At 61.8% G+C, this 27,293-nt stretch overlaps 3 protein-coding genes across 5 annotated transcripts in view; all 3 read right to left on the bottom strand.

Annotated features, from left to right (window-relative positions):
• Window positions 1-790: 790 nt before the first annotated feature.
• TMEM82 (transmembrane protein 82) lies at window positions 791-4,010 on the bottom strand. Of its 2 annotated transcripts, none has more exons than XM_073903303.1 (6): window positions 3,884-4,010; window positions 3,691-3,763; window positions 3,328-3,497; window positions 2,217-2,634; window positions 1,522-1,709; window positions 791-1,242 (listed from the first exon to the last, which is right to left on the bottom strand). In XM_073903303.1, exons 1-6 carry the CDS (start codon window positions 3,969-3,971, stop codon window positions 1,085-1,087), a joined length of 1,095 nt encoding a protein of 364 aa, XP_073759404.1. In that variant the 5' UTR covers window positions 3,972-4,010; the 3' UTR covers window positions 791-1,084. The 2 variants fall into 2 exon arrangements, with proteins under 2 accessions (XP_073759404.1, XP_073759405.1); XM_073903304.1 differs by having other exon boundaries at window positions 3,323-3,497.
• A 757-nt stretch (window positions 4,011-4,767) lies between these two features.
• Window positions 4,768-9,529, bottom strand: SLC25A34 (solute carrier family 25 member 34). Its single transcript, XM_025857188.2, has 5 exons — window positions 8,295-9,529; window positions 7,669-7,734; window positions 7,411-7,563; window positions 6,917-7,051; window positions 4,768-6,264 (listed from the first exon to the last, which is right to left on the bottom strand). Exons 1-5 carry the CDS (start codon window positions 8,712-8,714, stop codon window positions 6,082-6,084), a joined length of 957 nt encoding a protein of 318 aa, XP_025712973.1. The 5' UTR covers window positions 8,715-9,529; the 3' UTR covers window positions 4,768-6,081.
• Window positions 9,530-10,445: 916 nt separating this feature from the next.
• The window catches only part of PLEKHM2 (pleckstrin homology and RUN domain containing M2), a 39,494-nt gene continuing 22,646 nt past the window's right edge, over window positions 10,446-27,293 (bottom strand). The window contains exons 2-20 of one of the 2 annotated variants that reach the window (XM_025856060.2): window positions 25,842-25,948; window positions 25,342-25,451; window positions 24,723-24,822; window positions 24,126-24,213; window positions 23,114-23,300; window positions 21,787-21,846; window positions 18,453-18,681; window positions 16,335-17,177; window positions 15,994-16,063; window positions 15,802-15,892; window positions 15,487-15,551; window positions 15,044-15,132; window positions 14,180-14,312; window positions 13,740-13,930; window positions 13,256-13,321; window positions 12,408-12,567; window positions 11,931-12,110; window positions 11,736-11,852; window positions 10,446-11,462 (exon numbers count right to left, since the gene is read on the bottom strand). In XM_025856060.2, the coding sequence (XP_025711845.1) occupies window positions 11,328-11,462; window positions 11,736-11,852; window positions 11,931-12,110; window positions 12,408-12,567; window positions 13,256-13,321; window positions 13,740-13,930; window positions 14,180-14,312; window positions 15,044-15,132; window positions 15,487-15,551; window positions 15,802-15,892; window positions 15,994-16,063; window positions 16,335-17,177; window positions 18,453-18,681; window positions 21,787-21,846; window positions 23,114-23,300; window positions 24,126-24,213; window positions 24,723-24,822; window positions 25,342-25,451; window positions 25,842-25,948 (3,021 nt within the window). In that variant the 3' untranslated portion in view covers window positions 10,446-11,327. The remainder of the gene's footprint in view (window positions 11,463-11,735; window positions 11,853-11,930; window positions 12,111-12,407; window positions 12,568-13,255; window positions 13,322-13,739; window positions 13,931-14,179; window positions 14,313-15,043; window positions 15,133-15,486; window positions 15,552-15,801; window positions 15,893-15,993; window positions 16,064-16,334; window positions 17,178-18,452; window positions 18,682-21,786; window positions 21,847-23,113; window positions 23,301-24,125; window positions 24,214-24,722; window positions 24,823-25,341; window positions 25,452-25,841; window positions 25,949-27,293) is intronic. The other variant, XM_025856061.2, reaches the window with a different exon arrangement.

A 27,293-nucleotide genomic window follows, 5' to 3' on the forward strand; every position in this document is an offset into this window, starting at 1 on the left:
CCAGGCCAGGAAAACATGGCTGTGATGGAACCTACAGGCTACTCTGCTCGCAAGGTGGCTGGAACCACATTCCAGAAACTTCCAGGAATGGACCTGCCGTATTTTTTTATATGCACCTCTGTTGGTTTCCGTGGCCCCAGCTCTTCAACAAGAAGAAGGTAGCAGGAAGCATGCAAAGCACTTGAGCTTTGGGGGTCAGGCCACCCGGGCTCCGATCTTGGCTTTGCCCCTAACTAGCTCCGTGACCTTGAGCAAATTACATAACCTCTCTGGGCTTGTTTCTGAATCTCTTAAAAAGGGATAACAGTACCTGTCTCTGGGGCTGATGTCAGAACAAAAAGAGATCATAAAAGTGTTTGGCAGGTGGTAAGCATCCTACACATGGCCATTTTTCTTCTGACTGCCTCAGAGAGTGGCAGCGACTCACCCAATGGCACACAGCAAAGTAAGGAGAGGAGCTGGTACCCAACCTTTTCCCAGAAACTCAGTGGCCTCCCTGGGCTGGGCCCTGCAGGGGAGACAGGGCTGAACGAGGCTGAGATAGCAAGGACCCTCATGGTCTTAGACAGCCTAGGATGGGGTGGAGCACGGACACCGTCCACCCACAACTGCAAGTGGGCGCTAGACCACGAGTCCATGCCACTGAATCCTCAGCCACCTCAATATTGAACTCCTAAACCCCAGGGGACCCAGCCCGCATGTATCCCCGGAACCTGCCCCAGCCAGAAGGGCTGTGTGGCCCCAGAAAAGCCTCTTTCCCTCTCTGTGTGTTCATGATTCTAAGCACAGGTTGAGAAAAATCATCTTTATTGTTGTTCATGGAGGAGGAGAGGGAGGCCAGTAAAGGGGGGCCATTCTGAGGATGCAATTCTCCCCTATTCCCCAACCCCCCTGGGAAAGGGGGGTCTGAGGGGGCTGTATCCATTGTCCATCCTGAGAAAAACAGGGCTTCACCCACTGGCCTCCAGGTGCCCCCCTTCTGAGGTCCCTAGCCCCAAGCCTTCGCCTCCCTGCAGGAGCCCCCAGCGCCCACCTTTCACTCCAGGTGGGGCTGGCCCCTCTGCTGCGGGGCAGTGTCCTGGAGTCAAGGCCTCCAGATGAGCCTGGGTGGGCCGAAGACGGACTTCAAGTCCTTGCTAAGGCAGGTCAGGAGGGGGCTGTGTCCTGGGGCTGGGCAGCTGCTGAGGGCTGGGGCTGGGACTGCCTTGGAGCTGACCCCGAAGGCCTCTGGGATGGAAAATCCTGAGGGAAGGTGGGGAGGCAAAGGTGGAGGACACCACTCAGTTCCCCCATCCTCTGGTGGGGGACTTCAGGCCTCCGATTACCCAGACCCTTCCTCCCACTCGGGGCCTCTGAGGGGTCAAAGGTTAACACTAGAAGGAAGAGGGGATTTCAGCTCCTTCTGCCCCCACCCCAAGAGAGGTCACCCCAGCTCTTTGTAAACTTGGGGCGTGCTGAGGCTCCTCACGCTGTCTGGGGCAGGGCTCAGTGTCCGGGGGACGCTCGGGGTGGAGTGCCCACCTGTACCCGGCACAGGTCCAGCAGAGTGCGGCTGCCTGCCAGGCACCAGAGCTCGCCCAGCAGGGACAGGAGGACCCCCAGGAGGTCCAGCCAGCAGCCCACGGTCAGCAGCAGCACGAAGAGGCCACCCATGCGCACCAGCAACGTCTGGACCTGGCTCTGCAGGCCGGGGTGTTGCCGCTGTTCCTCTGGAGGGAGGGGGTGCTTGTCACCGCCTGCCGCCACGCCTGGGGCCCCAGGTCACTCTCCCCTGCTGACAACCTGCAGTGGCTTCTCAGCCGCCGGCCAGCATGGCTGATGAGGGCTCCCCATCAGGCCCCCGTGAAACTGGCCAGCCTCATCCCCTCCCCATTCCCTCCGGGTGACAGCCACACTCAACTTTTTCCAGTTTGACAACGTCGTGCCCTCTCTCACCTCTGGGCTTTGGCATGTGTGGTTTCCCCTGCCGGGACCTCCTTGCCCCCACCCCCCACCTCTCCCAGGGGCTCCTACTTATCCTTCAAAACCCAATTCAAGCTCCATCTCCTCAGGGCTCCCACCGCACGCCACACCCTTCCCTGAGCTGTTCCCTATGGCTTCTGTCACTAGACTGGGTGCCCTGGGATGGCGGGGAGGGGGGGGTGTCTAAACAGGGCTGACCTCCCCAGGGCCTAGCGTGATGATGCTGTGCCCAGGTCCCCAGCTGTGGCCCTCACCCTGCATGTAGATGACCAGCAGGGTGTAGCAGATGATGAGCGGCATCCAGAAGCGCACGGCGTCCGAGGTGGTCGGGAAGTCCCGGTTGACGAGGGCCACGGCTGCCAGGTCGCCCACAGCGAAGGCCACGGCCAGGGCGCGGGCCAGCAGCCGGGGGAGGCCGTGAGCGCCAGCCAGCAGGCCCAGGCAGAGCCCGCAGCAGCGCAGGCCGCTGTGCAGCTCGTCGTAGAGCTGGCAGACGTGGCGGCAGAGGCGCCGGGCACCCGCGCTGAGCAGGGTGGCCAGCCAGAGGCCCAGCAGCAGGTTCAGGGTGCGGTGAGGGGCGCCCTCTTGCAGGAAGCTCAGGCCGCAGGTCAGCCCACAGCCCAGTGAGTACTGGCTCAGCAGGTACAGCTGCAGCCTCTCCCTCTCGGAGCCCTGTGCCGGGGGGGAGGTGGGGGGAGGGAAGGAAGCGGAAGAGGGGCCGCGGGGGGGGGGGGGGGGGGGGGGCTGCCTCTCTCACAGGGGCGGGGGATGGGCCCAGGCGGCTGTGAAGGCACACAGACCACTCTGTAGGAGGCTGGAGCCAGAAGGAACCTTGGGAATCGTCCCCAGAGAAGGAATACTGCCTTCGGGTCAAGCCCTTCCTGGGACCATTTCTTTCTGCCTGATCTCCTCACGATTGTTTCTTTCTGAAGGTTGGTGGTTCGGAGCCTTGAAGACCTGGGTTCAAATCCTGACTCTACTTCTTGCTGGTTGACCTGGGACAAGCCGCTCACCCTCTCTGAGCCTTAGTGCCCCCATCACAGCAGAGCTTTACCCCCTATGATTGTGAGGATGCGCAAGATGACGCCCCCAAAGTATCTGGCACGGCGCCTGGCGCGTGGGGAGCTCCACAGCCCGGAGCTGCCACCTCCGTCTTCTTGGCCTGGGGCTTTGGGCCACTGTGGGCCGGCGGGGACTGGGCTCCCAACCCCCGGAGGCAATCTGCACTCTCCAGTCTCAGCCTTACAGGAAGGGGGTGGTGAGGAGACAGAGTGCTCCAGCTGGGCCCAGGTTCCTGTGTTCTAGGGGGAAAACTAGGGCCCAGGGCTGGGTCGTGACTCACCTCCTCTGGAAGCCTTACCTTACCCAGGGAGAGCAGTGAGGAGACAGCCCGGAGGGAGAACTCAAGCACCACCAGGGCGGCCACCCGGGCCCCCAGGATGGTCAGGATTAGGGCCAGCCCCGCCAGGTGCACCATCTCCAGCAAGGCCCACTGGGCCTGCAGCCGCTGCTTCTCCTGCCGCCGCTCGGAGTTGCTGTCGGGCAGAGCGGGCGTGGGCAGGGGCAGAACCACCAGCCTGGGCCCAGGCAGCGGACCCCGTGCCCCCAGAAACGCACCCTGGGGACGGGGTTCTCTTCCTTCCAGCCCTCCCCCACGGAGGCCGGAGTCAGCTCAGGGCCCAGGGCCCAGGGAGGGGCCGGGAGTGGGCTGGGTTGGCAGTCACTCACTTGGCACAGTTCACAAAGAAGTAGACCTTCAGGAGGCTGTTCAGGACCGAGACTCCACTGGCCCCGATGAGGCCTGAGGGGCAGGAGGGAGGGCAAGCGAGTTTGGCAGGGTGAGAGGTGGTGCGAGACCCACGTGGGGGGTCCACCCTGCGGGGGGGCCCAGAGCTGCGCGGGATGAGGAGGCGGCGCTCACCCTGAAGGACAGAGTCGAGGAGGCCGGAGCCCCACCGGAGGGAGGGGAAGCTGGGGAGCCAGGAGGGGAGGGATGGCAGGGAGAACATGGCTGCCGGGATCAGCCCCGGCCTCAGGCCAGGTCTGCACCAGAGAGACCGACGTCATGGGGCAAAGGTGTCAGTGGAGGGAGGGGAGGGGCGGGGAGGGGTCAGAAGCCGGGGGTGGGGGTGGGGTGGGGGAGGGGAGGGGTCAGAAGTCCGGGAGGGGAGGGGTCAGGGGGGGGGGGGGGGGGGGAGGACAGGGGAGGGCCCGGGAGGGGAGGCAGGGGTCTCACACCTTCAGGGCTGCAGGGTTATGGGCCCAGGGAGCCAACCTGCTGCTCAGGGGCTCCACATCTGGGCAGCATGACACGGGACGGGCATCTCCAGCACTGGTCTCTGGCCTCTGTCCGCGCTCAAGTTGGGGGCCCACTTTTTCAGGCTCGGCTAGGGCTTGCCCCACAGGGCCTTCGGGAAGCCCCAGGTGTCGCTGTTGCCCCAGCCCCCAGCCTGGCAACTGGGCTCTGCCCCCTCAGCCCCAGTTCTGGAAGGCGGGGGTCTGTGTCCCCACAGCCTGAGGCTCAGCATCCTCAGCCTGAGGTCTGGAGGGAGGGCACCTATCCCCCAACAGCCTGAGGGTGAGATCCGGGTCTGGGTCCTCTCCCTCAGCCGCGGGGCAGCCTTCCTTGACGGCCCTCCCCGTGTCCACTAGGTGGCAGGCCTCCGACGGGTTGGATGCGGTGGGGTGCCACTGGCCTGCCCCAAAACTTGTGGATCCTCCTTTCCCCACTGAGGAGAGCGAGCCAAGGGTGGGGGTTCACGGGTGGGGGAGACTGAGGCTGCCAGCAGAAGGGAGTCGTGGAAATAAACAAAATAGAAAACTTTATTGGTTTGGAGTGTGCGTTGGGGAGCCGTGCCCTTGGAACGGCAGACGTGGGGTGTGGCGGCTCAGGCTGCTGGACCTGGGCCAGTCCTGCCCCTTCCAGGTACTCCGTGTCCATCTCTGAAGCACAAAGGTCAGCGCGAGCCTTAGGAACATACTCAGTGGGGGGGTGTGGCTGCAGCTTGGGGAAAGGGCCCGGGGTGAGGACACCTTAAGCAAGTCACTTCCCTGCCCCGGGCCTCAGCCTCCTCATCTGAAGAATGGGCATCACAAGAGCTCCCTTTCAGAATGGTCATGAGGATTTGTGCAAACGCCACCAGTGCTGGGCATCTAGGAGGCCCTCAGTAAAAGCTCTCAGCTGATGTTACAGGCTGAATTAGGCCCCCCCTCCCCCACATTCATACACTGAAGTTCTAACCCCCAGTCTGTGACTGTCCTTGAAGACGAGGTCTCTACAGAGGTAATTAAGTTAAAATGAGGACATTAGGGTGGGTGCTAATCCAACACGACTAGTCTCCCTATTAGAAGAGATTCGGACACAGGCACAGAAGGAAGACCGTGTGAGGACCCAGGGCCACCAAGGACAGAGGCCTCAGAGAAACCAACCCTGCTGACAATCTTGATCTTGGACTTCCAGCCTCCAGACTGTGAGACAAGATCTGTTGTTTGAACCCCTGGTCTGAGGCGCTTTTTATGGCAGCCTGAGCTCATGACGCAGGTGTGACATGACAGCCTCCTGGTGCATCCTGGAGCCTCCCCATGACTAGTGACACTCAGGGCCTTGCAGCCCCCAGGGTCCTGGCTCCTGCCAGGGGCACCAGTCTACACTGGGCAGAGCTAAGAGCCAGCCCTGGTTCCATCCTTTCAAAGCTGTGTGGCTTTGGTCAAAGCACTTTACCTTGCTGAGCCTCAGCTTCCTCTTGGTACGAGAGGATTTCACTGTCTCGTACTGTTCGAGAACTAAGCAAGCGGATGCATGTGAGTGACCCGGCTCGTGGTGACAGTCATGCCCCGGAGCGGTTATTGTAATCATGGGTAAGGTTCTGGGATGAGGTAACCCAGGCAGGGAGGGAAGAGAACTTGCGGGAGAACAGAGTGGCTGGTGATCCAGAGCAGAGGCTCAGGCCCTGAATGGGCCAGGGGTCTCGGTTGACCAGAGCTGTCCACACTCTCCTGGGCCGTGTGGCAGGGTCTGGGCCTGTGGCCTGCTCTGAGACGGCCATTCCCAGCCGGAGCGGGCCGTCGCTTCCTGCCAGGTCCCGGGCTGTGTCAGGATACGGCGATGAGGGATGCCGCCTAGGTGCCCTGGCGCTGGCCCCGCGCGGCCAGTTTCCGGAGCTCATCCCAGAAGAGCATGCTGAGGATGGTGTGGGGGCCCAGGCGCAGGTAGGCCGGGCCCAGACCCTTGTAGAGTGCCAGGGGGCCCTCCTGCCGCCAGATCTTCACCAGGCAGTCGGCAAGTCCACCATACAGCCGGCCCTGGGGACAGACACAGGGCGGAGGTCACTGCGGGGTCCATGGAGCCCTGGCTACCACAAGCGGGTGTGTCTGTGTGTAGGGGCCTCTGCGGCACATCAGTAGACAGACTCTCCCCAAGCTGGCAACTTACAGAAAGGTGGCCCTTTAGGCTGTGACATTTATGAAGAGACCTCTTCCTCCAGGCAGCCACAGCCCATGCCCCGGGGCCGAGCTTTGGCTAGTGGCACACGAGTGGATTTCGTCCCGAGCTCAGCCTTTGCAGGGCACCTTTGTGTTGAGCACAACCCGCGCCAGGGTACGGGGTGGCCCGTGTGTGTCTGCCGGGCCGTGAGTCCAGCCTGGATTCCTGGCCAGGTTCCTGCACTTAGCAGCTGGGTGACCTCAGGCACGGCACTAGATCTCCCTGACCTTCCGTTTCCTCATCAGGAAAATGAAGGTGGTTGTGAGGCTAGAACAAAATGCAGGTGTGAACATGCTTAGCCCGTGCCCGGGACATGGGTGCTCGGCAAACAAGCCGAATCAACGTGTTGGTGTGTGTGTCACACGTCTGCATGTCTCTGGCTCCGTGTGTGTGTATATGTGTGTGTGTGCGCGCGCGCGCTGGGGCGTGCTCTCCAGCTCCCCACATTCTCCCACACCCTCCCCTGCTCACTCTGCCGGCTCCATCCACGGGCTGATTGTACAGCCGTGTGCTGACCACGTCGAAGGGGGTCATGACGGCAGCCACGGCGACACTGCTGATCATGCCTCCAGCCAAGGCTACCAGCCAGCTGTCTTCCGGGAGCCACTGTGGGGACGGGACAGACTCTGACCCCTGCAGGTGCCCACCTTCCCCTCCCAGCACTTGGGGGCCGGAAGAGCTGGGGGTAAGGGGGCAGACCAGGCCCCTCCAGCCATTGCCCCGGCCCAGCTCCTTCACAGTTCAGGGCTCACTGCCGGGCCGGCCCCCACCCCTGCTGGGCACAGGGGCAGAGCCGGGGTCCTCAGCTTTCTTCGGGTCCCGGTCCGTCCCCTCCCCCTGGGCTTCCCTAGGTGAGGGTCCAGCTGGAGATGTCGGGGTGTGATGAGGGCCCGCACAGGGAGGAAGGAGGCAGATGGCTCTGACTTTGTTGTGTCTGTGGGCAGACTCAGGTGTCCCTGACTCACCTGCTGCTCCTGCACCCAGGCCTTGGCAGAGGCAAAGGTGGCCAGCTGGGCCGCTGAGCCAACCATGACTCTGGGCACGGCCCCACCCACGCCCCGCCACAGCCCTGCCAGGCCCTGCTGCCGCCAGACGGTCTCCAAGGCACCCAGAACGCTCTGTGGGGGAGAAGAAAGGCACCGGGTCACTGGGCAGCCCCTGCCAGCCCAGCAGCCCCTCCAGCCCACCCGGCCTGGGGGGCTCTGGGGAGTGACAGTTCCTACCTGGTGATGGTGCTGGTGCCCCACGGCCATCGCGGCCACCGTCTGGGCCTGCAGCTGCGTTTTGACCTGTGAGAGCGGATGTGACGGAGGACTGGACGAGCTGTACCCCGACGTCCAGGCCTCCAGGAGCCCACACCCCCAGCTTAGGGGGCGTGGGGAACAGGGTTGGGGGGAGGGATCTGAGGTCAGCCTGGGTCTGCATTTGACCTTCTCCGGGCCTCTCTGCTCCGCTGGACAAGCTGTTCTGACTATGGGATCATGACTATTCCTCATCCAGCCTAGGACGCGGGGGCCTCGCTTATTCTTAACTTGCTCAGCCATACAGGAAGACAGGCCACCACGCTGGGTTTGAGCCAGCACCGGTCCTGCCACCCTCTGCCCTCCCCCGCAACCCCGGCCCAGGTCCAGTGGAGCAGGGACCCCAGGAGAAGGAGCATGGGGGCAAGACCCTGTGGCTTGGGCCCAGGGGCGGATTCCAATCCCCGGGCAGGGGATGTGCCTGGAGCGGCCCCACCCGGCCTGGCCCACCCGACCTGGTACCAGAGTCAGCTTGGAAGGCTCCAGAGCCCCCGAGGGAGCTGGGTCATGGGTCATGGGGTGGTGGAGGATGGAGACAAGGCACTCACCAAGTAAGCAGGGCTCCCCACAAAGGCTCCCAGTGCCCCAGCCACGGCGCCCGCGACCACGGTGCCACCAGGCTGCTGGGTGAGGCCAGCCTGGCCTGCCAGGCTGTAGCAGTAGAAGCGGACGCCATTCATCAGGCCCTGGTAAAGGAGGCCGGCGGCCAGCCCCTTCTGCAGGCCACACAGCCCGTCCGCACGGACCACAGCTGCTACGGAGCCCAAAAAGCCCCTGTAGGGCCGTGGGTAGGTGCCGCGGGCCTGCAGCTCCCCCTGCAGCTGCAGCCTCGTCTTCACCACCTCTAGGGGATTGGTGAAGACGCAGGCCAGGCAACAGGCCGAGGCCCCCAGCACCAGGTCCACAGCTGGGGCAACTGTCTCCATGGCCTCTGCTCCTGAGGCCGGCCGTGCCTGGGTCAGGGACATGGGCACAGGCCCTGGGGTGGTGGCGCTTAGGCTGCCCGCACCCCTGCACGGCCACAGGGCTGGGGACCAAGGGGGCCTGGGGCCATGTCTGGAGGGCAGAGGTCCCAGTCCGGTAGGCCGGTGGCTCCTGGTCTATCTTGGGAGTCCACCTGCTCTGCTCAGCCACCAGGGCTGGCGGAGCCTGGGACACGTCCCCCCTGGCTCTGACCAATCCCAGCTGTCGCTGTTGTCCGCACCTCCCGGCAGGGGTGTGCCTAGACCCTGGGATCTGGGGAAAAGGTCACCTGGGGCAGGAGGGAGATTGGGGGGCGGGGAGAAGCTGCCAATCAGCTGAGACACCTCCTCCTGCTTTTCTGGTCTTCCGGTCCTCCCTCTGGCCCCAGGGCAAAGGGCTGGTGGCCCTGGCCCCACCTCTGGTCTAGCCAGTCCTGCGGCAGCTCAGAGCCCTAGGCCCAGGGGCGACCGCCCGGGGAGGCTCCTGAAACCGCGTGCCCAGGCAATGCAGCAGCTGTCCGCAGCCACCCTGCACCGTCCTTGTGGCTCCCCTTTCCCGGCCTCAGTCTTCCAGTCTGGCTCCCACGGTCTATGGTCCCACTGTCAGGGAGAGCAGAGGGGGCGAAGGGCTCCTTGAGCCCTGTGGAACTGATTTTGAATCCCAGGCTCTGCCATCTATCATGTGTGACCCTGGGCAATCACTTCCTCTCTCGTAGCTTCAGTCTGTTTGTAAAATGGGCATATCAATACCTACCCCAGAGGATTTCTGGAGGACTAGAGGTGTGTGAAGAACATGCCTGGCACAGGGCTTCACCGGTAAAAGATGGTCCACATTCCCCACCCCCACCCGCCCCCACTTCTGGCTCCTTTCACCCCATCCCTACCTCCCAGGACTTCAGGACCCTTGAGCCATGTGTCTCAAGGAGTGGCCCGTGGCTTCGGTCACTCACCCCATGGGGACTTGCCCCCCCCCCCCCGTCCTGCCCCCGTCATGGAGGGAGCCCCTTCTGGGCTGTAGGTTTCCAGAGGAGAGGCCCTGGCATGGAAATGGCCCTTTGTCAGAAGGGACCTCACACCCCTGGGAGCCAGCACCACCCTGCCCACCTTGGCCTCTGTCCCCAGGGCAGCTCCCTCCTGCCACGGACAGCCCGCATCACCCAAGTCCTAGTCAGAACCAGAGGCAGAGCCACCCTGTCTGGAACCCACCTCGATAGCCTCCATGCCCACCCTTCCCAGCACCCACCCCTTTCCTCCCAGGTGTGAGGGCCTGGAGGTGGCAGTGCAGGGTGCTTGAGCGCCTCAGGGCACCTTCCCCTTCACCACCTGCGCCTGGTAAGCCTGGCAGTACCCTCTGGCCAGGCCCCAGGGCAGCAGCTCAACAAGAAGTCTGGGGACAGCTTGGACTCTCCTGAGTTTATCCCAAATGGCTGGCCCTCGTCCCCAGAGCTGGGGAGGCTGGCTGTGGACTGCCTTGCCCTGGCCATGCAGACAGGGGACTAGCGGGGTGGCTTCCCCTCCCCTGGGCACTGCAGGAAATAGGGAGAGAAAAGGTCAGGCCAAGAAACCCTCAGGGCCTGAGCTCCAGAGAGCAGCATGGGGGCAGCGGGTGATCGGGCGCCCAGTGTCAGCACTGCACAGCTGACGGAAGAAAATCAGGGAATGAATGGCCGAGGGGCTTTAGAGGGGGGCTGGAGATCCCCCACCTCCCGCCTGGTCACAAAGGGCCCGTGACAAGTCTTGGCAATATAACATGTCTATTTTATTTAAAAAAAAAAAAACAACCCCAAACCCCAGACCATCTGACCTCTTCCCCCAGAGGGCCCGACTCCAGCCAAGCAGGGGATGGTCAGGAGGCCCACTCTGGGACGCCAGGCTGGGGGGCTTTGCTCCTCTCCAAGCCCTCCTCCCTCCCCTTTGCTCCCCGGCAGAAGGACATGGCCTGCCTCCCGGGTCCTCCTGGATCCGCTGGGCACTGCGGGTTGGGAAGAGGCAGGGGCCGAGGACATGCAGGGCCTCCGAGCAGCCAGGGAGGGGCCGCCCAGCCTACCCCCCCTGCCCCCCCACCCCGCCCGGTCCCCAGCGGGGGGGTGGGGGGGGCCCTCGCAAGGCAGACAGCAGTGTGCCTGGGGATGGAGTTGGTGAGGAGGGAGCATGCACGGAGGCCCGAGCGTCCAGGTTCCCTGCACAGCCAGCTAAGTGGTCAAAAGTGAACGAGGACGGCGGGGCCCCGGTCCGGAGCCCCGACCCAGGGGAGGAAGGGGGGACTCCTGCTCTCTCAGTCCTTCGCTCCTCCTCAGAGTTGGCATGACCCTCGTCGCTACCCGGAAGAGAGGCATATGCATCTGCATGTGCCGTGCGTACGCAGAGCCCATAGGGCTCAGACCCTCTGCCCCAGCGCCCTCCGGTCACCACTGGCCGGGCGGGATGCCCGAGAGCGTGGAGCACCCGCTCTGGATCCCTGGGAGGAGAGAGACCCTGTCTCGAGCCCCGGCCGGTGCTTCTGCCCCCCCAGGGCGGGAGTGGGCTATGAACACGGTTGGAAGCCTGGGCCGGAGCGAGGACAGCGGGTGCTGCTCGGCAGGCCTCTCTCGGCCCCCCGGGGTGCCGGCTGGCTCTGCCTCAGCACCAGGGGTCCCGGGAGGCTCTGCCCCGGCAGAGACTGTCGCTCCGCTGCCAGGCACTGTGGATGAGGCTCAGGGCATCCTCGAACTTCTTGTGGGAGGCTTCCTGGATGGCCTTGTGGGGGAGGTCCACCTGTGCGGGGGTACGGAGGGAATCTGTGAGGGCTGCGGCCGGGACCCCGCTCTTCCGGGGAGCCGTGGGAACCCCAGAGTCACCCCCGCACCATGGGACCAAGGTCAGGAGCAGCGTTTCCTGGGTTCGACTTATCAGCTGTAGCCTCAGGTGCACGGAGCTGCTGGTACAGTGCTGTCCCCAGGCCCCTGACTCCAGCCTCTGTACCGTGCAGGGCACCCTTCCCCAGGGAGTGGCTCCATTCACTCCTCGGGGCCCTGGGCGGCCAGGTACCTGGTAGATGGTTTTCCACCCCGAGCTCAGTGCAGACAGGAATCGGTCCAGTTCAGATGTGCAGCTCAAGTAGATGACCCAGGGGGGGAGGGGCTGCTGGCTGTCGGGGGAAAACTCCTGGGGAGAGCAGGTCCCCAGGTGAGCAGATGCAGCGCCCCTCCTGCAGGGCCTGCTCCCCCCTCCGGCCCAGCTCACCAAGACACAGTACTCCTTGCCCGGTTCAGTGGCCACGGCACTGATGTCAGCCAGCTTGGCCGTGCCCAGGGAGCGGAAGAAGCTGGTCTGGCAGTCCTCGTGGCACGTGAAGAGGCGGTCCTCGGTAATCACTAGGCAGCAGGGGATGCAGGGGCTGGGAGTTACCCCCTGGGGGATGACCTGAAGGGCATTGGCAGAGGGGAGGGGAGAGGCAAGCTGGCGCTCTCCCGGGCTGGCCAGCACCAGCATCCCCCCGCTCCGGCCCGGCCAGCCATCAGACGGGCTCCACCCACCTCAGAAGCGGAGGTGGGGACAGGGGTGACGGTGGTGGCCCTGAGCACTCGGGGCCGCCCCTGGACGCCCCTGCCCTGGTCCTCACGGGCTGCTCCCCGAGCGTGTGGGTTTGGGGAAGGGGCCCCCGGGGATCCTGAACGGGGCCAGGCGGCCGGATGGACGGCGCAGGCCGGAGGCGCTCACCCCTTTGGACACAGCCTGGCAGAGGTGCTGCATCCAGTCGGCCATGGCGGCCTCGCTATCGGCGCTCAGCTCCAGGCACGGCCGGCCGGCAAGGATGACCTGGAAGGCGTGGGGCCGATCCGTGGTGCTGGCCCTCCGACAGCCACCGCACTGCTCCCCCCTGGGCCAGAGGAGGGGGTGAGAGAGGAGCAAGGAGGAGGCGGGCGCGGCTCGAGGCAGGCGGGCGCGGCGGGCCTGCACCCGCGGTCCCGGAGGCGGGGGGACACCAGAAGGCGGTGTGGACCCCTTGGGCTCTCGGGAGAGGCTTACAGCGGCTGGCCAGGCCCACCCCTTTCTGTGGAACAACTTCTGTCTCCAGAATTGCCAAGACCCTTCCAGCTACGTTAGCCTGGCCGGGCGAGGGGTGAGAACGGGCTCCTAGCTCTGGCCCTCTCAGGATCAGGGCACATTCATTCCCACTCCCTCTCTGGGCCCGAGGTTGTCCCCAAGCATGTGTGTGTCCGTCTTCTGTCAGGTCGGGAGCTTCCCAGGGGAGGGGCCCCCTCCCCGGCCTGACCAGATCCTCTCCTGGCACGGAGTTCCTCTTGCTTCCCTGAACAGGAAGCCGTCCCTCCTCCCCTTGCTCGGGGTGCTTTAGCCCTCAGAGCTCAGCAGACCCCCGGGTACCAGCCAGGCTGCCGGACCAAGGGGGGCTGAGTGGGGTGGGCTGAACCGACGCACTAGAGGGGGTGTCAGCTCAAGCCAGGCAGGACAGGAGCCCTGCGCCGCAGGCTCAGCCAGAGTCCCCACCTTCGGGCGGCGATGCCGGGCCCCACACCTGCCCAGCCCCCCATCGCCAGGACACTCACCCCATGTTCACCGAGATCAGGGGGGTGACATCAGTGCGGTCGGGATACTGATAGAGGATCCCGTTGCTGCAGGGGCACAACATAGCAGGGGTGAGGCCTGTCTCAGAAACTGGGGGCCAGGTGGAACCCAGATCCCAGGGACGCCCCGCAAGCTGGGGCCTCATGTCCCAGAGGCCAAGGGGCCATCTTCTGTGAAATGGAGGGTGAAGAAGGAACCAGAGGCATAGGAGGGCACGCTACCCCCTCAGCAGACCCGGGACAGTGAGAGCCTTGGCCACAGCCCAGCCCAGACCTACATCTGATGCCCCAGATTTCCTTAGGCCCCGAAGATGGCTGGCTTTACACAGAAGCTCTAATATCCCCAGGCAGGTCGACTCTAAAACCCTTGTGGGGGTGGGAGGAGGCCCCCTCGGGCTTCTCTCCTCAATGGCTGGCCCAACAAGCTCCAGGCTGAGCCTGAGGCCGGCGCTGCGGGGGTGCCCACCTGAGTACCACGAAGCAAGTCTTCCAGTGCTCTTTGCCCAAGTAGGAGGTGCCCGCCTTGTAATGCAGCATGCCTTCTTTGGTGATGGTGCCCTCAGGGGGTGAGCAGTGGCAGGGGATGGGACCCAGGGATTCATCCATGGGGTCCTCCCAGTGGACAAGCCCATAGAAGTGCACGGTGACAGCAGTGGCCTGGGAGGGGCAACAGACAGAGCGGTGAGGTCTGGGCCCGGCTCACTGATGGCCCAGCACCAGGATCGGCCACTGAGGAAGCAAGGACATGCCCTAGTGGGGCGGGGGACAGGACCCAGGGGTAGGAGAGCCCCGCCCGGGTGGGGGTCGGACAAGCGCTAAAGACCTCTATTTGCCCTGCCTGACCTCACCTTGACACCACAGCTGGCCTCTCGGGGACGATCCCTCCTCTCCACTCCTGGCACTTACCTCACACTTAGACTCCTGGGCCACAAATTTGGCCAGTGCTAGCTTCTCCATGGTGGCATCAGTCAGGACGCTGGGGTAAGGTGGTTCCCGGCAGCCTCTGATCATGGCAAACTTCAAAGAAGCCAAGAAGAACCTGCACAGGGAGTGGGGTTTGCTGTCAGAGGCCCGGTGGGGGGCCACCCCTCAACTGGACAGGATCCTGGCCTGGAGAGGGTCACAGAAACTTCGGGGAGGGAGCTCAGGGCAGCAGGTGGGGCAGTGACGTGCAGCAGGCTGAGGGAGCCATTCCCAGTGGCCCTGGGGGCCTGGGGTTGCCGGTGAGGGCAGACCAGATACGCTGGTGCGGATGGGACCCGAGTCAGGATAATGACCCCATCTTATTACGGGTCATTTCTGTATGCACTCTGTGGCCCCCGTTTCTTTTTTCTTGTTTTAAAGATTTTACTTATTTATTTGACAGAGACACAGCGAGAGAGGGAACACAAGCAGGGGGAGTGGGAGAGGGAGAAGCGATGCGGGGCTCGATCCCGGGACCCTGGGATCATGACCTGAGCCAAAGCCAGACGCTTAACGACTGAGCCACCCAGGCACTCCTGTGGCCCCCCGCTTCTTTCCTTTAGTAACTCATGCCAGCCCCCTTCCTCTCTGGCGGCCACCTAGGGTCTCGGGTCCCCTGAGCTGAGGACACGCGTCCATCAGTGTGCGTGTACACCCCCCGCAGGTTCCAGGGGGAACACATTTGTTCGCCACTTCTTTGTATCCTACTGCCCCCCACCGCCCGCCCGCCCCGGCCCAGGGCTGGGGAGTCCAAGCCGCTCTCCAGTCCCATGCGAATGGGAAGGGGGCGGGGGGCGTGTCACTCACTCGGCCAGGGCCCCGTCGGCCGTGTCCAGCAGGAACTGCTTCCTGCGGTTGGTGCACACCAGCTTCACGGTCTGCTGCCCGAGGCCCACCTGCCAGAAGCAGTACCTTCACATGTGCACGGGCCTTGGCTGCTCCCTCGAGGAGGCAGCCGTGGCCGCAATGAGGGCTGGCTGGGGAGGGAGGAAGCACACCCCGGAGTCGCCCAAGGCAAAGCCCCAGAGGCCCGGGACCCTGGCATGAGTTAGGTAGGGACGGTCAGAAATATGGTGGACGGAGAGGCGTCCTCAGACGCGGTTCTTCTCCCCAGCATCAGTGTGGACGCTGCTCTGAGAGAGAAGCTGATGCCTGAGTCCGGGGGCGGTGGGGCCCAGGCGGGGACACGCCGGCGGGAGGCCGAGGAGCCCTGGCCTAGGGTATATGCCAACTGCCGAGCCTGCACTCACCGACACATAGTCAAGTTCATTGTAAGAAACGGCCTCTTCCACCAGGTATGGCTTCTCCGTAGCCCCTGAGACAGGAGACCCCAATGCCTATGACTCACAGTGGCCTCTTTTCCCTCCCCCTGCCCCGTTTTCTAAGACCCGGCCTCCACACTGTGGAGGAGAATGACACGGGGTGCTGTGTCTCCTGGGATGGCGAGCGGCCGAGAGCCGGGGGTGGGGGGCGGTGCAGGGAAAGGGAGCGCGGTGGGCCTCACGCTCAGGCTGCCCCCAGCAGTGGCCCTGGCCGGGCCCGGGGTTGGGGGAGGCGGCGGGCACCTTTCCGGAGCAGGTAGACGTAGCAGTCCGTGAGCAGCACGTACAGCAGCTGCAGGTTGCCCTCCATGTGCCCAGTACTCATCCGGATCATCTGAGGGGCCGCGACAGAGGAGGGTCAGGCCCCCCCGGCCCCTGCCCGCCCCACCCCGGGCTGCACGCTTTCCCGCTTGCCCTGGAGTTCCTGGGACTGACCTTGAAGAGCTGCTCTTCGTTTTCTCGAAACACATGGATCATCAGCAGGAGTAAGTGATTGTTGTCTACTCTGTGAGAGGGACAAGTGCGGGGGGTGTCAGGCGAGGGCAAGGGTAGTAGGGGACACAGACCCACACGGCCACACAGGCACCCAGACGGAGCACAGCTGTTGGGGCTCTGCCCCTGACCGGGGGCCAAAGTGTGTGTGTTGGGGGGGGCGGGGAGGAGACTTACACCCCATCCCACCTCCCAGCCCAGGCTGGTCCTTCCGGGAGTTGCGCTTCGTTTATTTGGAGGACAGACGCCCACTGTCACCGGTTTTTGAGGTGAGCCCTGCTCACCTGAACTCTGCCGAGTGGGTCATCTCGGATGGGCTCCCCTGCCCCTCATCAACCCCAGAGTCCTCCGCGCTGCTCAGACACGGGCTGGGCTGGTCTCGCTTGAGCTGGCAAAGAGTCTCGTGGGTCCCAGGCTCTGGTTCTGGCACAGGCCCCTCCCCGACCAGGGGCAACTCAGTGTCCACCTCCCGGGTCTTCGGCTCCTGGGGCTCCCTGGGGGCGTCCTCTAGGGGCCCAGGCGTCTGTCCCTCTCTTCCTCCTCCTCCCTCTTCTTGGCCAGCAGTCGCAGGGCTACCAGGAACATGCAGCGGTTGGCCAGGCCCTGCAGCGTCATGGTGGCTGCCACCTGATGTAAGAGTGCTTGGACTCTCGACGGTAAAGCGGTAGAAGTCCATTGGGGCTGGAAGCCCCTCACTAAAGTCGCAAAATGGCGGCTTCTCCGGGGCTTCCCCGGGAGAGCCGGTCCGAAAGGACTGGTCTGGGGACTGGACATGGGAGCACCAGGTGCTGGGGTCCAGCTGCCCGTTGAGCTGGTCAATCACCTTACTCAGGGGCTGCCCCAAGCGCTCCATGGAGGTGTCCTTCATTTCGGGGATAAGCAAGCCTATCTGGCCAGGCTCTGAGAGCTCGCTGCTCTCCGCTGTGCTGCTGGGCCCCTCTCCCTCCTCCTGGGGGGAAGTAAAGTTCACGTCTGGGGAGGCCCGCCCCAGGCCTGGGCTGCTGACCAGGCTGTCACCATCCCCCCGCCGGGCACAGGTGTCCTGGGTCGAGGAGGAGTGAAGTGGACCAGCTTCCTCATCCGACCTCGTCTTCTTCTTCTTGCCAGTTTTCTTCTTCTTGGTGACCCTGGGACAGTGGTGATGGGGAGACATTTACCACCTGAGTGCCGCAGTACCGGAGAATTAGGCGGGCTGGGTCCAAAGGGGTGATCCTGGGCGTGTGACCTCTGAGGGCACAGCGGGAGCTTCGGCGGTCCTGGGTGATGGCGGGGAGGCCCTAGGCCGGGGGGCGGGGGCGGCAAGAGCAGCTCAGGCCCTGAGGTACCCCCGCTGCTGGCAGAGGTAGGGACCCGAGGAACCCCTGAGCAGGTCCTGTGACTTCTAGCTGACGACAACTGTGCTAGCTGCGTACTGGGGACAAGCACGGGCCATGGTCGGTCACGGCGCCTCTACTTAGCCGTCCCCTTGGGTATGCTGTGAGCTGACCTCACTTCCCATCAGGTATCACTGTGGATAATCCAACCAGAAGTGCACTCAAAGTCTTCTGGGCTCAAACTTCCTTGGTGGCAAGTTGGCTGGGATGGGCCTGGCAAGGTGACCCCAGGTCTGAGCCATTTAAGCGGCTCAGGCCTTGAACCAGTCTGCAGGGTGGGACCCCTGACCCCTGCCTCGGGCCAGTAAGCCTCGGAGGGTACAACATGCACATCTTCTTCTTCGGCGCTTATAGTCTGAGGGGCAGGAGTCAGAGCAAGTCAGGGAGCCCAGGAGGCTCTGGGCCAAGAGCTCAATCTGTCTTACGCCACCTCCTTCCCTTCTTTTTTTTTTTTTTTTTTTTAGATTTTATTTATTTGTTTGTCAGAGAGAGAGAGAGGCAGGCAGAGGGAGATGCAGGCTCCCTGCAGAGCAGGGAGCCCCATGTGGGGCTCGATCCCAGGACCCTGGGGTCATGACCTGAGCTGAAGGCAGACGCTTAACTGACGGAGCCACCCAGGGGCCCCTCCTCCTTCCCTTCTAGGTAGGTCCCTGTCCACATGATGGAGACACTTTTCTTTCAAGGAGCCATGCTCAACTAGGATCAGTATACATCTCAGGAACTGTTTGGTGACATCCAAGAACTGGAAGAATTCCAGTCCGAAGGGGCTTTCTGGCCCTGGATGAACCTGACAAATGCCCCAGCAGCCCACGTGTGGCCCCAGCCACCAGCCGCGGCTGTCTGTGTCACACCGCCTTCTGGGCTCAGGCCCTCTGTTTCTTCTAGCTCAAAGAACCACTGGAGAACCCCTTAGTCTCCAGGAAGATCCCGGTCCCTCCCCGGGGTGTGTGGTCCCAGCGTGCGAGGACTAAAACGTGATGCTGGGAGCAGACAGGATAGACACCCGGATGCTCCCCAACCCCCAGTGACCTGATGACTTCGAGCTCCGTGCAGGGGTCTGGCAGGTCGACAGCGTGGGATTCGCCCTTCTCCTGAGACGTGGTGTGCACCGGGGTGGTGTCCGAGGAGGACACGGTCTCTGCCTGGTCCTCACTGAAGGGGTTGTGGCGCTGGGTGGGGCTCTTGGTGGAAGCTTTGCTGCTGGTCGGGTCCGAGGCGGTGGAGCGGGGGCCACTGACAGTGTCTGTGAGGTCTCCATCTGGGAGAGCAGGAAACAGGAGACGGCCTGTCAGACACCATCTGGGGACCCCAGGCCCCCAAAGCATGCCTTAACTCATGAGGGAGGCAGGTGAGCTCCTCCCGGGGCAATCTGATCAGGGTGGCCCTGTTTTAAGCACAGAAGCCCCACACCAACAGGACACGGGATTTGTGCTTTAAGAGTGACTTGGAGGGACACCATCACCACTCCACTGGGAACTGCCAAGAGCTCACAGCAATTTGGCTAAGTTCGAGGTAAGAGCCCCAAGGTTAAGCAGCCTCCAGGCTGAAGCCCCTCGGGGACGGTGACTTGGTGCCTCGAGAAGAGATGGGCCACAGACGTCTCAGGTTAACCCTAGAGCCTTCCGTCAGAGGGAGCGAGGGGGGTACTCGGCAGCCCCTGTAGCGCCGCACACCACCGGCAGTCCTCTGAGGGGCCCCCCTCTGCCCCGTGCCAGAGGCAGATAAAAAGCAACAAAGGAAGAGAGAATAGAGGGAGATGATGGGGATCAGAGAAACAGGGGTGCAGAGTGGGGGCAGGGGCTGAGAGACAGGATAGGGAGTCCAGAGGGTGAGGAGCACGGGGGAAAGGCACAACAAGGGCCCAGAGCACAGGAGGCAGAATGACAGACCAGGGCAACAAGGAGATGCAAAAGGGAGAAGAAAGGTGTGCCAAGCGGCCGCTCCCCAACAGCTGCCTCGCAGGCCCTTCGGCGGCTGCTTCTCTCCCCGACATCGGCACACTCCCGGAGCGGGGGGCAGGACCAGGCACCCCTTTAAGGCAAGAGCCTCCACCTGCCTACTGGTCCTCTCTGGGTCTCCCTCACCCTTGGCTCCACCCTGGGGAGAAGGTGGGGGGGGGGGCACTGCCTCTCCAGAGAGGGGCTGGCCTAACTGCTGCCCCTGCCCCCAACCATCCAGCCCAGGTTACTGGAACAGGAGCATGAAAAGCACACAGGGCATTTATCTGGTGGCAGATGGGAGCCACCCCAGCAGCGAACTGAGACCCAGCTGTCAGAAGAGGTCGGGTGAGAGGTAATGGCACGGGACATGGGATGTTCACGCCCCATTTGCCAGCTTACACACATCTTGTGGGCCATTATCTGCCCAGAGGAGACATGGCAAACATGCTTCCCATCCTCAGCCTCATCTGGAAGGGCCCAACCTGCTGTCCACTTCCTAGTGGGTCTTGGAAACACTGGGCAGCTGTCTGCTGATGCAGCACATCATCCATTTTTTTAAAAAAGTACAGTGTCTTTTAATATAAGGGCAAAGGTAGGGGCCAAAGGCGATCGCCAGCCCTGCCAAAAAAGAACACCAGCAACATACGACACTTCCTTCAGATGTCCTGGGCCCCCAGAGCCTTAGTTCTCAGAGGTAGAAAACCTTGTCCTTCGGTCTCAAAGAAGGGTCCTGCGAGGCCATACACTCTTGTTCCAGCCCCTGGAGATCTGCAGTTGCTCGTGGGAGGAGTGCTGAGAAGTGAGTGAACAGGCCACGGGACGTGGTGGCTGTCAAGGCTGGTTACCCCCCAGCTCTGTAATGAGCCAAGGACCATGGAAGGCTACTCCAACCCCCCCCCACCCCCGCAGGGCCCTGAGTTTGGAGCTGCCCCCAAATCCTGCTTTCCTCCAGGTGGAAAAAGACCAAGCCTCCCCAGCGGAGCTGCTAGAGTAGGCTTGGGAACTCAGGAAGCAGGAGTTCCCAGGGGGACAAAGCTCACCCTGCCTGGGAGCCCAGCCCAGCCTGAGCCAGCAGCACGACCCGGGTTGTTAGTTCTCAGGCCACCGGGAGCTCTGAAGGGCTGCGGAGGGAGGTCAGGCCCTGCTTGTCAAGTGACTGCAAAGAGCAGCGAGGAGCTGGGTCAGGAGGGGGTTAGTGGTTAGAATCAGAGGGGGAGAAAAAAATCAATGCCCAGCATGTGCACTGCAAGAAGAGAGGTTGAGAGGATAAATGAAGTTACGATGGAATTCTGGATTTCGAGCTCATCTTAACTAACCTGTGGCACTCTTGAGGGCTACTCTCTTGGCCAGATGACATCATTAATTTTCCCCAAAGCCCTGTCTTATTTCCCTCAAACTAAGCTATTCATATGTTACTTGGAAAAAGATCATCTATCATCCATTACTCAGAGATCCTGGCGCTAATAACAAAGGGACCAGCTCTGGAGCAGTGGAAAGGGCACCTAAGCCTCCTGCCCGGGTGAGCAGTCAGCACCTCCTCCCTCGGGGGCTGGCCCCCAGCCCCACCCGGCCCAGCCCCGGGCAGAAGAGGACCCCAGGACAGGAGGCTCTTTAATTAGGGGTTGGGGGGGGGGATATGGCCTCAGATCTAAGGAGGAAGCATTAACCCTCTCAGAAACAATGCCATGTGCTTTAAGTAACCACAGGAATGAGGGTGAGAACCCCATGGGTTTCCAGAAGCCTAGAAGTGGAGTCCTGGGCAGGAGAATGCCCAAGCACGGCTGCCGCCTAGTGGACAGGTGGGAGGGTGGACAGATTATATTTTAATCTGCCTTAAAACCTCAAAGAGAATCTCCCTGTAGGAAGTTTCAGGTGTACCTGGGCCGCTTTGACCACCGGGCCCTCAGGCCCTTTCCACGATACCAGAGAGGAAGCCACCAAGACTGGACTGGAGGAATTGAGCCCTCTGCCTTTACTCCCTGACGCTTCTGACACAAGAGCACATCTGACCTAAAGGAGCTTATGATCCACAGGTTCAACCCACGCTTTCCAGAACAAGCCTCTGCTCGCTGGATCAGGCCACTAGCGCCCCACGAGCTGGCGGTTCCCTACACACAATCTGGTGCTTCCACTGGCATCGGAATCGGGGAGGGTGACCCACGGGTCCCTGAAACGTGGTCACCTGGTGACTCCACGAGGCCACTGCATAAAGGCAGAAGTCCTGCACTAGGAGAAGGGGGTTTGCCTAGAGCTAGAGGTCAAGTTCTCCTACCGCAGAATTCCATCTATTAGAACACCAAACTTGGCTTTATTATGATCACTGACATTATTATAAATAATGAGCTGATTTCAAATCATGCAGCAAGCTTGGCATGGAGACACAGCAAAACAGGAAAAGAGGGTAGCAGCGGACTCTGTCCCACCTTCCCAGTCTGTGCTGGGTACAGACGGCACTGCTGGAAACACATCTCCAAAATCATAATCTATAAAAACGAGGGACAAAACTGAAGATTAGAAACAGGTCGTGGAAGGACAGGGAGGGTGGGGTCGGCAGGGTGGGAGACATGGGGAGAAAACAAGAGAGGAAAAAGTTAAACTTTCTGCATTTTCTCTAATAGCCTCAGGGAACTTACTATGCTTCTCAGCTCCTGTGCTGGCCCAGGAGCCTCTGACCAGCTGGAAAGATCCTTGAGGACAATCCTTTCCAACCCCAGGACCTGGTTCTGGCTGAGAAGAACGTACCTAACCTTCTCCATCCCTTGCCTTCCTTCCCTCTGAACCCAGCATCGGAGGTAAAGGGAGCTCAAGGGGACACCTCCGCCCCCGGGCGGCCTGGCTTGCCCCTTCAGGGCCCTGCCCCTGACTTCTTGGAGGCAGCCCAGGAGCCCAATCCAAGGAGACTGAGCTGCCACCTTCCACTTGTACAAGGAGCAATGCCAAGTGTTGCTCACAAGGCTAGAGCGGACACGAATAAAGAGGAAGGCCAAGACCTCAATGCTAATGCACTTCCAGGGGGCCCCGGGGACTGAACTTGTGCTTGGGGTGCCCGCTTCCTGGAGGTGAGGCGGGGTACAGTAAATGAAGAGCTCTCCTTTCCCACATGGGATGAACGAAGGTGGAGAAACAGCCAGCTTTACAGATGAACACAGAAGCTTAAGGTTTGAAAGAAACCAGGCTGTTCCCATCAGTTGTTGGATCCAGACGACAGAATGACCTACAGACGTGATGACAGCCTTTTTCAGTCTTGGATGCAGTGGGTGCAATCAGCGCTAACACACTAGCAAGTGCAGGAGGGGCTCCGAAACCCGATGGGCTCAAGAGAAATGGGGACAAGTTTCCCCTCATCTTTGGACCCATCTGGCTCTCTCTTGTCCTTCCAGGGGCTGCTCAGCCTCTTTCTGCCTGGAATCAGAGTAGGACGACCTCCCCAAGCAGGCCGCACTCACCCCTGTAGTGGCAGGAAGAGCTTCCTCCTCACCTAGAAAACCACCCCGCCCACCCCCGCCCTGGGCATTAGGGCTCTAGCCTTCGGGAAAAGGGTCTAACATTCGTATGATCTCATTTTGGCTTTTTGTCCCCAGAATCTGTGTTTTACCCACCACGGAGATGCTGAGGAAATGAGTGAGGATCTGGGAAATGGTCGGCCCTGTTGAACTTCCAGTCTCCCCCATCAGACCGCAAGGAGCCCAGAGGGATGTCACCACGAGTGCCACGGCGGAGGCGGGGCTCCCTGCCGCCCGGGGCGCTTACCCTCACTGGATGGGGCAATGGCGCTGTCATCCCACTCCAGGTTGGTGGAGGTGACGGAGTTGAAGGAGTTGAGGGACAGGCTGTCCGAGCCTTGCACGGAGCTGGGGAGGCGGTCTTCGAAGTCCAGCAGGTACTGAGGTTTGTAGTAGTCGGGCATGTAGGGGGCCAAGTCTAAGTATGGAGCGTCCTGAGATGAGAGCACAAAGAGCCGGCTCGGCTGCGGGAGCCTCGGGGGCCCGGCGCAGACCTGCCTCCGACCGGCCTCCCCTGCTAGCTCTCCTTTGGGGAATCGGTGGGCTAACGGCACGAAATTCAGAAATAAGCTGCTAAAAGGAGTCATGGGAATGGCTGTGGCTCTTAAAGCTCTGGACTCGAGGCAGACAGAGATGGCAGATCCCAGCTCTGCCTGCAGCCCCTCCTTGACCTCCTCAACCACAAGGGCGGCTCATTTTCTCCAGTTCTGACCGCTTTTCCGTAGACGGTCTGTGCTGCTGGCGCAGGGACCTGGGAAGGTGCCGGGACTGGACGGGGCAGCGGTGTGCCGAGGCACCCAAGTCCGAGGGACGCTCTGGACCCTCCTCAGCCCTTCCTGGGCCCGCGTCCTGTTTCTCTAGTGCATGACAGTGAGGGAGACCGGGGAGCAAGGAGCTGAGGACACTTCTAGGGTCCCAAGAGGCACAGGGATGAATGTGCCTTGTCTTTCTCAAACATTCACGCCCTAAACACAGAGGAGAGTACATTAGCACTAAATACTCCAGGCAATGTGGCTTTTCTCCCAATTTGGACAGAGGGGCAGGGAGGAGTCACCTGCACTAGGCATTTGGCTTAGATAAGCCAAGAGAGGATCACCCCCTTCCATCCAGTTCCACTATTCTGACCCTGAACAAACAAGGTGTTGCTCAGGCTCAGTCACACCCAACAGGCTCCCTGAGAGGGACCGGAAGAGTGAAACCGCACGTCCAGCCCGCCCACCCTGCCACCCCCAGCAGCGGCGAGAGCCAGGGGGTCTCACTAGATCCAGGTCGAATCGAATGAACTCCAGCCCAGACACCAAGGTCAGGAAGAGGGTCAGGTGATCGTGGCTGCAGACCAGGGCATTCCTGCGAGGCACGAGGAGGGACGACGGTTAGTGGCTTGGCCCCTTGCTCACTGGCAAGCTGGCTGTGTGGAAGTGCCTGGAGGGCGCCCAGCTTGGGGCCGCCCTCCCCCACCCTTTGCAGCATTTTCCTCCGGCTGTGGAGCCTCGCAGCTCTTCCCAGCCACTGTCTTCAGTCACGGGGCCTGCAGCATAAGGCTCATCTAGCTCTTGGCACCACAGATACTTTGTTCCTGCGGCAGCCCAGCCGAGGCTGAGCGTTCTAGAAAGGTCTGACCCCTGCGTGGAGGATCGGGCAGAGGCAGAGCCGTGGGAACGCCCGTACTCCTGGCAGGGCCATCAGAGGCAAGGTGCTGAGGGCCCTTTGGCCACCACTGACGTGTCCTCGGCATGCCATGCCGGGCTAGGCCTCTGACATGACACACCGCGGTGTCTGCATGTGGCAAGAGTCTTTGGGACGAGGTTCAAGGGGAGCTCCGGGGCTGCATGAGACAGACTGTTCTGGACACTCACTTGACGTAGTATTTATGCAGCAGACCCAGGTTCTCCTGGAACAGCCGCAGGTAGCTCTCCAGGGAGTTCTCGTTGAGTGCCAGGTATAGCCAGGCCCTACCTGCAAACAGAGCGGGGGGGTAACTGGAAGGAACGTCTGTCAGGGGGCTGGCTCTTTGGGCCAAGTGAGGGCAGGAAGGACAGCGAGAGTAGCTAAGGGGGCCAAGCGCTCTGATAAGCCTCCTCTCTTTGGGAGGGCTGGAACCCCTGAAACCTGCGGTTTTCTAGTCAGACCCTAGCTGGTGGCAGCCCAGGGAACTCAGACCAAACTCCGGGTGGGTTGAGGAGCCGAAGGACTGGGCCCCGATCCTGCCGGCTAACACCGGTCCTGGCTCAGGGAGAGAAGCCAGGCTCCCCATTCTGGGCTCGGGCTGGGATCTGATAGGAGTCAGTTTCTCCTCAGCACCTCGTTCTCCTTCCCCCCCACCCTCGATGCTCCAACGAACTGTCAGGCGCAGGGCGGCGGCACCTGAATGCCCCTCTGCCGCGGGACAGCACAAGGGGATCAGCCTCCCAGGGCTGACCCTGAGGCCACACCTGAGCCCTGGGCCCCCCGCAGCATCGTCCTGGTGCTACTCACTGCGCCCCAGGTTGGTGGCCACGTGCTGCAGCACCTCGATCTGTTTGATGGCCTCTCTCCGGGTGAAATGCACCACGAGCACCCAGTAGCCAGAGGAGAGGTCTTGCAGTCTGAGAAAACAGGACAGGAGATGCCATGACCTAAACGGGGCCACCCTGGGAAGCTGCAGTCAGCCGGCCCAGCAGCCTTCGTGTCGCTAACGAGCTCCAGGCTGAAGGCGATGGGCTCCCCGCAAGGCCCACAGGCAACCACTGCACCTTCACCCAGCGGCTCATCTGCCGCTATTTCTTCCCACAGCCGTTCACGCCTGCTCAGAGGCCATTTATGGGCCAGCTACAGACAGCCTGCAGTCTACCTGAGTGAGGCAAATCTCTTTCTGCCAAGAGAAAGCAGAAATAAAAGGCAGGCACGGCGGGGGACTTCTCTCTGGAGGCTCCTCGCGGGCTGGGCCAGGCCAGGCGGCGCCCTAGGGTCTTCTCCAGAGACCACCCCCACCTTACCCGTACAGCAGGGCGTGGTCCAGGTGCTCACACAGACGCTGCAGGACCTTGTCGTGGTTCCGGATGGCGGGGGTCTCATCCTCACACGCAGCAAAGTAGCTCTGCAACTGAAAGGAAAAGGGACGCACCCGAAATGAGAAACAGATAAAGAGGAAGGCTATAGGAGGTAGCTAAGACACCAGCCAAGGGGCGGCCGGCTGGCCCCCTCGGTGGAGCGCACGACGCTTGATCTCGGGGTTGTAGGTTCGAGCCCCACGCTGGATGTAGAGGTGACTTAAAAATAAAATCTTAACAAAAAATAAAAGAAAGCAAACCAGTCAAATGATAAATCCGTGGTGACCACCCGCTGCTTACCCCGCAGGCTCCAGAGGGCAAAGCTGCATCCTCAGAGCCCAGGCCCCGAGAGGCACCCAGTGCGTGCTCTGCACAGTGACAGCTTGATGCTGGGAGGGACCCACCGTCCGTGTGTAGGTCTCAGGTGGTCCTGGGCTTCAAGTCAGGGCGGCGGAGCCACACCCCCCAGGGGCACTACATGAGGTATTATCTGTATGAATGTCCCCTGCTCCGGAGTTGTACAACATCCCCTGCTTGGAGCAGCTCCCCTGCACAAACTAAGGGCTGATGGACTGGGGCCCTGGATTTGCCCGAGGACACGGACAAGGTTGGGCATGGGTTGGGGTCCAGGCCAGGCTCGTGTCCAGCCCTACACCAAGAAGGACGCTTGTTTCCAGGCTGGGCAGATCAAAGGAAGGGGGCAGCAGGCGAGAGGAACTGCAGGGCTGAGCATGGGCTGAGCACGGGCTGAAGAAGGTGAGGGCAGCTTTCTCTGGTTAGTCAAAGCTTAGAAAGCAGGGCCCTTTTCAAGTAAAGCCCTAGGAGACAAGTCTTTCAAACCTCGTTTAGCCATATTCCGGCCCGCTGTTGCCCTTCTAATGGCCAGACGGGGGACAGACAGACAAGAAGAACACTCATCTCAGGTTTAAGCTTGGCACGGGACAAATGTGTTCTCAAGTGTTTTCTGGAGGCGGTGGTTGAGATGGCAGCAGCAAGCTACATCAACCACACCAACAAGCACGCGCTCCTGGCGAGAGGCCAACCATTCAGCGCCCACAACAAAAATAGCCTCTCTTCCCTGTGGCCCAGGGTAAGCCCAGCAGCCCTGCTGGCCAGGGACAGACCCCAGTCCTGCGGGGTTGCCCTCCCTCCTGAGAGGCACGCAAAACAGGCCCGGGAGGAAGGTTCCCAGAACCGAAAGAAAGCAACGAGCCTATGCCAACCACCCAACTCCCACCCAGTGATGGCTGGAAGCTTGTCTTGCTCCCTTCAGTACTGAGAACCACCACACGGGTGTCCGGCCTTTTCTTCTTCTTCTGAGATCAGAGAGTCTTAGATGACAGAGCTGGCAGGATCTTTCGAGATCTGGCAAACTCCCTCATTAAGAAAGCAAAATGG

This window comes from Callorhinus ursinus, unplaced genomic scaffold, assembly GCF_003265705.2.
Source record: "Callorhinus ursinus isolate GAN/ISIS: 27379988/994484 unplaced genomic scaffold, GSC_fseal_2.0 scaffold18, whole genome shotgun sequence".
Lineage (NCBI taxonomy): Eukaryota > Metazoa > Chordata > Mammalia > Carnivora > Otariidae > Callorhinus > Callorhinus ursinus.

Bases quoted from the DNA above. Each gene is read 5' to 3' on its own strand.
- TMEM82 (XM_073903303.1), bottom strand. From the start codon at position 3,971: ATGTTCTCCCTGCCATCCCTCCCCTCCTGGCTCCCCAGCTTCCCCTCC. The intron at 2,635-3,327 runs GTAAGGTAAGGC...CCCCCGGCACAG, and splicing joins CTCCTCACTGCTCTCCCTGG to GGCTCCGAGAGGGAGAGGCT. The intron at 1,243-1,521 runs GTGGGCACTCCA...ACCTTCCCTCAG, and splicing joins TGGACCTGTGCCGGGTACAG to GATTTTCCATCCCAGAGGCC.
- SLC25A34 (XM_025857188.2), bottom strand. From the start codon at position 8,714: ATGTCCCTGACCCAGGCACGGCCGGCCTCAGGAGCAGAGGCCATGGAG. The intron at 7,735-8,294 runs GTGAGTGCCTTG...CCGCTCTCACAG, and splicing joins TGGGGAGCCCTGCTTACTTG to GTCAAAACGCAGCTGCAGGC. The intron at 6,265-6,916 runs GTGAGCAGGGGA...GTCTGTCCCCAG, and splicing joins CCGTGGATGGAGCCGGCAGA to GGCCGGCTGTATGGTGGACT.